Source organism: Elephantulus edwardii, unplaced genomic scaffold, assembly GCF_000299155.1.
Source record: "Elephantulus edwardii isolate Elephantulus edwardi_28Jun2011 unplaced genomic scaffold, EleEdw1.0 scaffold00140, whole genome shotgun sequence".
Classification (NCBI taxonomy): domain Eukaryota; kingdom Metazoa; phylum Chordata; class Mammalia; order Macroscelidea; family Macroscelididae; genus Elephantulus; species Elephantulus edwardii.
The window spans coordinates 5,472,870-5,482,547 of record NW_006399890.1 but is presented as its reverse complement, the minus strand read 5'-3'; the positions used below and the strand labels follow the sequence as shown (position 1 = coordinate 5,482,547).

Genomic DNA, 9,678 nt, shown 5'->3' with positions numbered 1-9,678 from the left:
GGGAATCATGCTTGGAAAAAGAGACGGTAAGTGAAGGAGATGAAGACTCCCAATGAGATGGATTGACAATGTCACTGCAATGGGCTCTAGTGTCTCAGATGATGAGGATGGCACAGGATAGGGCATGTTTAAAGGTTGGCTGTTCACAAGGCAACTATGAGTACTTGACTTGAAGACACCAACAACACCACCACCACTTGAACATAGAGGAAAAACAGAACACAAGATAAAACTATATGTAAACAGACGAGCAAAGACTGGAAGGGAAATAGTGGAGCAAACAACTGTTTCTGGATTATGAGACTATCATCAAATTTGCTTTCCCATAGTATTTTTCTTAAGTTGCAGGACTAACACAAATGTTGAGCCTCTATAGCTGTTTGAATCCACCAGCAATTCCATGGGAGAAAGATGGACAATCTCTGTTGTGATTTATAGCTTCAGAAACCCAATGGCGAGTTTGCTATAAATCACTTCTGACTGAAAGGCAATGAGATAGATTCTTTTAACCAAAGCAATAAGCAATAGAGTTGAATCTGAGCAACTGGAATGAGTTACTGCAATTTATCATTAAACACGTGTGGCTGAGCTTTTCAAGTATTTGGGTCAGATTAAAACTTTGGGTGATAGCTCTCATTGACCAATTTTTTTAAAAAAATTTATTTTATTATTGTGTGTGTGTGTGTGTGTGTGTGTACCGTCAAATCAGATCCGACCAGCACAGGAAGAGACTGTCCCTCCCTCTCCAGCAGAGCATCTGGTGGACTCGAACCGCTCGCCTCTGGGATTGCGGTGCAGCCTCCCGCCACCAGGCCACCACAGCCCACCCTCATTGACCAATTTAAGACAGTTTTCTAATAATATATGCTTTTTAATTCTAAATTAAAGTTAAATTAAAAAGGAGTTGGATATAATTTTAACTATATCTGTTGTTATCCTTTATCAAAAGCAATTTATTATTATTTGCATAATAATCAATAGGTAACTACTAAAGAAAACTGAAGTACAGTTGGAAAATCTCTCTCTCTCTAATAGCATATATATCTCTGGGCTCTTCCCCTGGGCCCTACCTCAAAAACAAACTGCTTAGAAAACCAACTGACAAGGATTAAAAGATTAAATCTGCATGGAGCTTGAGTTGAGCACAGCTGTACATTTTCTCAACTGAATCATGGGCAACTCTGTGCAGGAAGGAGTCAGTTGTTGGCCTGTAGGGACAAAGAAATAATTACAGGAGTAAGTGATAGAGTTCAATTTGTCTATTTTCAGACTTTTAGAAAATTCTCTGTGGGGCCAAGGCTTTGGTTAGTAAAACTGAGTTGAAAACAATGAAGTAATTAAATGTAAAATTTGATCCTACTTGAATATTGATTATGATATGTAAAAATTTAGGGTAGGTGCTTTAACTAATTTCAAATATTTTTGTTAGAAATTGAGTTCTAAAAAAATCAAAAGAGATAAATGTAATATTTTCTTAAGAAAATGGCAATACTGAACACTGGACTTAAGAAATTCTCATTAGTAACAAAACTTAGCAAATTATTGTTCCATCTTGTCTTCTTTTCCTCAAATTTCACATTTTTTAAGTAAACATTATGAATCCTATAGTGCTGTATTTTCCTGCTAGTTTAGAAATGGTGACACCAATAATGTAATTTATCACTCCTAAAGTTCTAGCAGCATAATACATAGCCTTTTTTAAATATTTCACTCTGGAGTTTTAAAAAAATATTTTTAAAAGAGAGGAAAAGCAGAAATGGTTGGAACTTGCTTCCATTATTACCTGAAGTAAAGTAACTTGTGAATGGTAATTTCAAATGATTCCCTCAGTGAAAAAATATTTTAAGTTCTTTTTCTGGTATTGACTAAATACTATTGCATACTTTTTCTTTCTTTTTCAACTATTCTCTCCTTTTTCTTTTATACAATACAGTAGTCCAAAATGTTCCCCCACAAACTGGCCATTTTACCCACTGGTGAGTACTGTAGCTCTAAACTGTTTATTTTCTTCTGTCATTAGTTGCTGAATGCATAGGGAAATGAGATCCTTGAATTTTCACAGAAACCACATTTCTAACCACTGCTGTGAACTTTCTTCTGATTGTAATTTTCAGAGTTGTACTAAGGTCTATCACATAGTGAGAATGAATAATTCTGCATCAATTCTAATTTGGCAGTTGACCATTTATCCCAAATTCCTCTAGAGATACAAATAACCTGATTCTCAGGTATAGTCAGGTCACCCACCAGAGCTTTTAGCATTCTTTTCACTATGGAAGGCAGTATGTCACTTTCTCAAAAAGTTGGAAAGAGAAATATCTTTTGACCCAGCAATTCCACTAATGGGAGTATACCCTAAAGAAAACAGGGCTGCCACCCAAACATATATATGTACACTCATGTTTATTGCTGCATTGTTCACAATAGCAAAAAGATGGAAGTAACCCAAGTGCCCATCAACAAATGAATGGATAGAGAAGTTGTGGTATATTCACACAATGGAATAGTATGCAGCACTGAAAAGCAAGGAACTAATAAAATATTATACAACATGGGAATCCTGGAGGACATTATGCTGAGTGAAATATCTCAAAAAAGGACAAATACTGCATAATGGCACTGTTATAAAACAAAACTTACATGGGGGTTAGGAGAGACTAAGAAAAAAGGGGATAAATAATGAACACTGGAACAGAAGAAAGAAAAAACTGCTTAAAAGGAATATATGATTAAGCCTTAAGTGTACGACAACAGTCCAGAATAAAAGGTGCATAGCAGAGTGGACTTGGATGGGGGGAATGGAGGAACTGATGCAACAATAAATGAAATCCAAATTTTCTGTAAACTTTTGTTAAAATCACAATAAAAAATATTTAAAAAGAAAATTAAAAGTGAGGCTACTTGCTGCATTGCTCCAATCTGCTTTATTATATCAAAACCATTCCTGAGGGAGCCCCAGGCCTCAAGTAAGTTTTATTCTTCTAGGTTCACTTTAAATTCCAATGTTCTGAAGTCCTCCAGGGTCTCAATGTCAAAATGTCCATTGGTTTCCAAGCTGTAAATCTATAAAAAGATGAGGAAGACACTGTCTCATCTCCTCCCAAGGAGTGTCTAGTAGTTTTGAACCCGTTTCAGTTAACAGTCCATTTAACATGTTAAGTCTAGGTTAATTTTGCTGGTAAGTGCCTCTTCATTGAGTACGACCCTAAGAACAACAAACCTGAACCAGGGATCAACCTTTTGAGCTCTTGACTTTGGAGGAGTTGGACACTGTAAGCCAAGGTTCCCTGGATCAGCTGAGGTGGTCATTCTGTGCCATGACCTTGACCTTTCATTTGTGAGAGAAATGGGCCACCTCCACCACTGGACCTCATGGGACTCAAACCCACTAGACCACCAACTCCAATTACTTTGGGTAGGGGCAACAGCTTAGCTGAGTCCTCCGCTGAAGCCCGGGCACTCTGAAACGGTGACTCAGGGCCTTACAGGCCTGTGTGCACAGCCAACCCTCGGGTCTGTGGGTCTGTTCGCCATCTATCCCCTCTGCCTACGCCTCCACTCAGTTATTCCACTGTGTTGGCCCACTGTGAGACCCCTGAAAGAAGATACCAGTTCCCTAATTCCCGCACTCCACCTCCCACAGAAAACCCCCAAGGTCTCGACCCCTCTTACACCCCGCCACCCTGGTGAACTTTCTCCCCAGACTCCACGGATTCTTCGCAGCCGTTTGACCCCATTTCACGTTAAATATGCCCAGCCACATCCCTAGGGAGCGGCGTGCGCTAATCACATCCGTCTGTTTCACCTGAGCCCCGGGTCCACGACGGCAGAAGAGCTGAGGGGGGGGGGGTACGTCAGCTGGGGCAGTGCTGGTGGGGCGTCAGCTGGGGTGGTAGGATCTGAAATCTGGCATCAGGCGGGGAAAGGAGCTGTCGGGAGGCTGCCCGCGGTGCAGCTCCCGCGCGGCCGCCACATGCACGCTTCTCCGCAGGCCCGGGTGGGGAGGACGCCCCCTGGCGCCTCCGCGCCGCGGGCCTGGGAGCTAGGCGAGCGCGCGGGGCGGAGCTTCGCGGGCCGGTTCGCGCCGCCGCTCCCAGGCTGGGTATTCGCCGGGATCCGCCAGGGCCTCTGCGGGGCCGCTGCAGCCCTCCAAGTGTGCGCTGCCCGGCGGCCGGGAGTGGGGAAAAGAAGTTAAGGTCAAGACAGAAAACAAAGTCAGCAGGTCACCCGGCAGGTTCTGAGCGAATTATGCAAGGAAAGCTGGGGAATGTTTGATGCGTCCTTCCCCCGGTACCTTCCCCCCTGCTCCTAGGAAGCCGGTTCCAGTTTAAGGGTTGGGCTGGGATTGACAAAGCTGCTTCTCTGATGTGGTTATGATTTTGCTAAACTCCTCAAGGGCAATTCTCCCTCCCCATCTTTAAGTAAGGGGAGCGAGCATTACTATGAAAAGAAATACATAAGAGGATGGGAAAGAAATATAGGCTTGGTCCAAAAGCAATGTTGAGACTCGACCTACAGTTTCCAGAAAGCGCCTGGCGGAGCTTTAGGTGAAAATGGGAACTACCGAAACCTAAACTGAATAATATCCATGTGCTATTTTTCTATTACTCTCCCCCAGGCGTTGGAGCTATACCCTTCACACGGAATTTAAAGAGTTAAAACTGGCCATAGCTGTTTGTTTTTCCTGCTAACTTTTGTGGCATTAGGACTGTTCTGTTAACTAGGTATATGCAATTCACAGAATTTCACGGTAAATTCCCCAGACCAAATATTTGGCTGAGCAAATAAACAACATTATCCATTCCTGAAAATAAGCCAGTAGAAGGAGGGGGAAGGGAAAATAGTGTTTGCTAGAAAGTGACCTGAGTTGGGGCAGCCACCAGATTCAGGCTTGAGCTCTGGCTATGTCATTCCTTCAAATACACAAGATCCTTCGGCGCCCAGGCAATGATAATGGACATTTCAGAAACTTGCTGCAAATAGGGATAAACTGAATGAGGACGCCATAGGGGAATCTATAATGGGTCTCCCCTAGGTGATTTATCCTAGCTCCACACCATTAATCAAAGGGACAAAGATCTGAGGTGCTGGGGAGGACAAACCTTATTTGCTGTGAGATTTGGAGATCTGTGGAGTATTGCTGCCTTTGCTGGGGCTCTGATCGCCTCTCTCCACCTGCGCTCTCCAGGGAGTTGGGGCTTTGGCAACCTCCCCACTTCTATTTTTATTGGTTTCCACTAAGCTGCTCCTTTTGGAGGACTGTAGAACTTTAGTAATTAAAAACAAAAATGAATCTTGCTTCACTCACTCCTTCCCCAACCCGACCTCCAGCAGCACATACCAAGTTTGGATACACAAACACAGGGTGTGCACACACATCATTTACAGAAAAACAAATGCCAGGAATGTGTTGTACCAGTTATGTTCTTCAGGTACACACACCACCACCCAGGTTTATACAATCGTGACAGAGAAACACATTTCTATCAGCTGGATAAAGTCTGGGCTTTTGGCCTACATTCATCCAAGCCTATGTGGGAAAAACAAAAAGGGAGAAGGCCCTAGAAGAAATGAGCCCTAGTATGCTAAGATTGCAGGGTTTAACTTGATTGCTGGTGGCAGACAAGAAAAAGCAAAGACTTTTCTCCTCTGGTCCACTTAACCTCTATCTTTCATCCCATTCCAGCAATCCATTTTCTTGTATTGCTGGCAGCCCAGAGCTAACCAAGGGAGACACCTAAGCATCATCATTTTTCATGCTGCCTTGAGGTTGAGCTTTCTCCTTAAAGTAACCCTGGCTCAGAACTCTTTCTCTAGGTAAGATGGAGAGCTTGGGGTATAAAACACAAGAGAGCCAACGTAAGTTGCCATTTGACTCAAGAGAGTCTATGTAGTAAAACATCCTCATACTACCTATTTAGAAATTCTAATCCTTCATCAATCCCATTGCCACCCTGTGCCTAATCCAATCTGTCAGAATTCTGAACCTGATGAAAGCATTCATGTAGAAAACAGTGAACAATGAAAAAAGTTAAGAAAAGCCAGAAAAGAGTTTTAACCACGTGACCTAATAAATACTGGTCAATAAAGTTTTTTTGAAGGTAGGGCAAAGATATACTATCATATTGGGCACAACCCACTTATCAAGAACCAAAAATGCCTATTTAAATTTAAAAAAATCCACAAACCTAGCATGCATAGGCACACACTCTTTAGCATATGCATTTATAGTTTTGGTTTGAAAATACAACCTTGATACTTATAATGACTAGAGATATTGTAAGGTATTATAAAAGCAAAAGTAGGAAGCATTTCTTTAAGTTGGATCATTTCTCCTTCATACTTGACTACTACTTCCAACAGGTGAGCAAACCCAAAAGGTGTAGGTAAGAACAATGAGCCCAAAACTGAGTCTTTAATCTGACCAACTCCTTTCATCCCACTGTTTCTCCAAAGCATGTGTCATCCATATGGGAGAGGATGCTGCGTCCTTGTTAACATTAATAGAAATGGAAAACACTTCATCCTGCCAACTACCATCTCTCTGCCATCAGTTTACTTCTAGTTCCTCCAACTGTGTGGAAGTCCAAGTAGAAAGTGGAGGTTTCTACTTGGACTTTCACACAGTTCCCAACGTTATCTCAATATAACTTGTAAAATCTCATTCAAGAGATGAGGCAGAAGGAAAAGAGAAGCAAAGAGAAAAAGAACATGGTTTTACCTTTAAAATAATGACTTATTTTATTTTTCTTTTAATACGTAGTTATAAATATATTTTGTCAAAATATATGATCAATATGGTCAAAACATTTGCACGTAAAGTCATAAATAAGGTCAAGGTGAATGTTTAGGTTTGGGGTTTTTTTCTCTCTCTTTTTTTTTTTTTAAGATAAAAGTCCAGCTATAAAGAAGCAGTCTGTGTAGTGTGTAAGTCAGTGGATGGGAACGTGTGTGTGTCTCCCCATGGACTGTTCAATCTCAGCGGCACCCACATCCCTCTACCACCATCTCCTGATAATTTTTCAGTACCACCTTGTCATACTCATCCAGGTACAGCATGGAGATGGCACTCAGTTCAGTGGGCACACAACAGGCTTTGGGGATACTGGAATTGACAGAGTTGACCAGGGTCTGCACAATGGCATGGTTGGTTGAATTGAGGTGGTCAGCCAGTGGAAAGGGGCAGTCCCCATGGCAGTAGAAGGCCTGGTAGCCTGGTGGAGCCACGATCCAGTCATTCCAGCCCACATCGCTGAAGTCCACATAGAGTGAGTGGCGCCGGCAGTTCTTGTTCTTCTTCCGGGCCCTCTGTGGGTGATGCTTAGGGCTACGCTTGGCCCTCCGGCGACGGGTCAAGGCATGGCCCTGACCATCATGGCCAAAGGTGACTAGGAGGGGCCGGAGTTGGGCCCAATTCTCACTCCCTTGAGGTAACGAGCGGCTAATCCTGACATGCTGGCCCTGGTGGGTCCGTGTCTGATGGAGGTGAGTCACCTCAATGGCCAGTCCATAGTTCGGTTGTTTTTCCCGGGTCCAGCGAAGGACTGCAGGACTCACATCAAAAGTTTCCCACCGCGTCACATTGTGGTGGACCAGTCTCGTGTCCAGTAGTCGTGTGATGAGGTGCCCAGGCACCATTTCTGCCGGGGGCTTCATAACCTCATAAATGTTTATGCGGTGGAAGCCCCGCTCCCAGTCAGGGCCCTGGTCCACCTGCTCCCGAAAGAGCCGAAGCTCCGCGGAAGAGATCACCTCGTTCTCTGGGATGCTGCTGAGGTTAAAGAGGAAACGAAAAGCAGAATTTTCGCTGGTCCCTGGGATGTTCTCCAGATGTTCTAGACACAATTGGGGAGAGGGGGGAAAAATCCACATAAACTTTTTTGTAAAGTTGAAAAAGTTAACAAATAGCTACGAGATGGTTGGTATGTGATGTATTTTGCTTAGACATTGGAAGCCTATACTGAGAAAATAACTCTTTATGTGAAAAAGCATATAAATGAAGCTACTAGCAAACTGGGAGGGGGGAGCTAAACCCAAAACACCCAGCATTCAGCAAACACCAAAGACAGAAAGTATCTCCCAACCTCCTTTATGTCTAATAATTTCCATGTGTCAACTCCTTACTCCACCATCATCAGACTCCCCTTTTCAAAACCTCTTGGCTTTGTGTACACTGTTTTCTTTACAAGTGGTTGTAAAGAAAAAGAGGGGCCAACAGAGCTGAGGCAGGAGGAAACATGCACACAGCCACCCTCTCCCTCTTCTTCTACTTTTGAGTATGTTACTAAACATTTCCCCAGTGATCTTGGAAACACAGAGCATGCCTTGTTGATCATGTTACAGAGAGGAAAATAAATTCCAACACAGTAATGATGCTGGTGGATTAATAACTCAGATTTACTTTGGAAAAGAAACATCCGCTAGGAAACATTCAGATCGGATTACAAGGCCCCTATTGAATAAAACTGACAAACACACAGCTGTAATATTAAATTCAGTAGGTGCTTTGGAAAGTAAAAAGAAAAAAAAAAAAGGCAGAAAACCTGGCAGAAAAGGCTTTGATATAGCAAAAACAAAAACAAACCGCTGGGGCTACCCACGTCTGAGTGGTGTCATGCCCCTTCCTCAGCCCCTCCCCCTCTGTCTCCAAAAAAATAAAATAAGCTCTGCAGTAGTTCTAGAAATTCATGGAGGGCAAGCAGCTCTGTTCCCCAGCCTTATGGATTGAGGCCTTTGAGGTAACAGGAACTCTCCTCCCCCTCCATCATTTCCACTGCTTCTCTGGCCAACCTCACTAGCATTTTCCTCATCCAGACCCCCCCGGCAGGGACTGACCTTCGTGATGGAAACTCCTCACGGTGTTGGCCCGGCTGGCAGGGCGCTCCGGGTACTCCAGACCGATACTGTGGATCTGCTCTTCCTCCTCCTCCTCCCCCGACTGGAGCCTGTAGAGATCCCGCATGTAATCCGGGATGACCGCGCTCTTGCTGGGCTGCGGCCGGCGGCGCAGCCCGAACATCTGCAGAAGCGTCGCCTCGAAGTCCCGCAGGAGCTCATGGCTCTGCCCTGAGCGGCGTCCTCCCGCGTGGCCCTGAATCTCGGCGACTTTTTTCTTCCCCGTCTCAGGTATCAAACTAGCATGGCTCGCGCCTCCTAGCAGGACTTGGCATAATAAAACGACCATCAGCATTCGGTTACCAGGAATCATGGTGTCTCTGGGGAGGGGGTAGGGGTGGAAGGTTAAAGAATAAACATCAATAAATAGAGAGAAACAGAGATGTCTCTGCATATGCATATTGGTCTAGAAATGGAGGGTCAAGATGTAAAACAGGTCAGAAAGATCAAGTTTGTGTCTTCTTCCTCACCCCCCTTAGCACCAGCTGCAGCCATGCGTGGCCTGAAAGTAGGAATTGCCCTGTAATTACTTGGTCTAACTTGTTTACAGTCAAATAACCCCAAATCAGATAGCCTCCATCCTGTTAATCTTTTTTTGTCCCAACTGCTATCTGAGCCATGATCTCAGCTTGGCTTCTCCAAGGATAAACAGTTAACGTTGAGGGGGTAAAAAAAAAAAATGTGGGGGAGGGAGAATTAAAATGCCATCCGTTCTCCACTTCAGACCTTCCCCCCTCCCTTCCTCCACACCCGACCCCCCCCCCACTTCCCCCCTCCCTTCCT

General features: G+C 44.0%; 1 protein-coding gene across 1 annotated transcript; it reads right to left on the bottom strand.

Moving 5' to 3' along the window:
- Window positions 1-6,978: 6,978 nt before the first annotated feature.
- Window positions 6,979-9,208, bottom strand: LOC102848440 (bone morphogenetic protein 4-like). Its single transcript, XM_006894351.1, has 2 exons — window positions 8,836-9,208; window positions 6,979-7,835 (listed from the first exon to the last, which is right to left on the bottom strand). The coding sequence occupies exons 1-2, from the start codon at window positions 9,206-9,208 to the stop codon at window positions 6,979-6,981; spliced, it is 1,230 nt and encodes a 409-aa protein (XP_006894413.1).
- Window positions 9,209-9,678: the final 470 nt, after the last annotated feature.

Bases quoted from the DNA above. Each gene is read 5' to 3' on its own strand.
- LOC102848440 (XM_006894351.1), bottom strand. From the start codon at position 9,208: ATGATTCCTGGTAACCGAATGCTGATGGTCGTTTTATTATGCCAAGTC. The intron at 7,836-8,835 runs GTCAGTCCCTGC...AATTGTGTCTAG, and splicing joins GAGGAGTTTCCATCACGAAG to AACATCTGGAGAACATCCCA.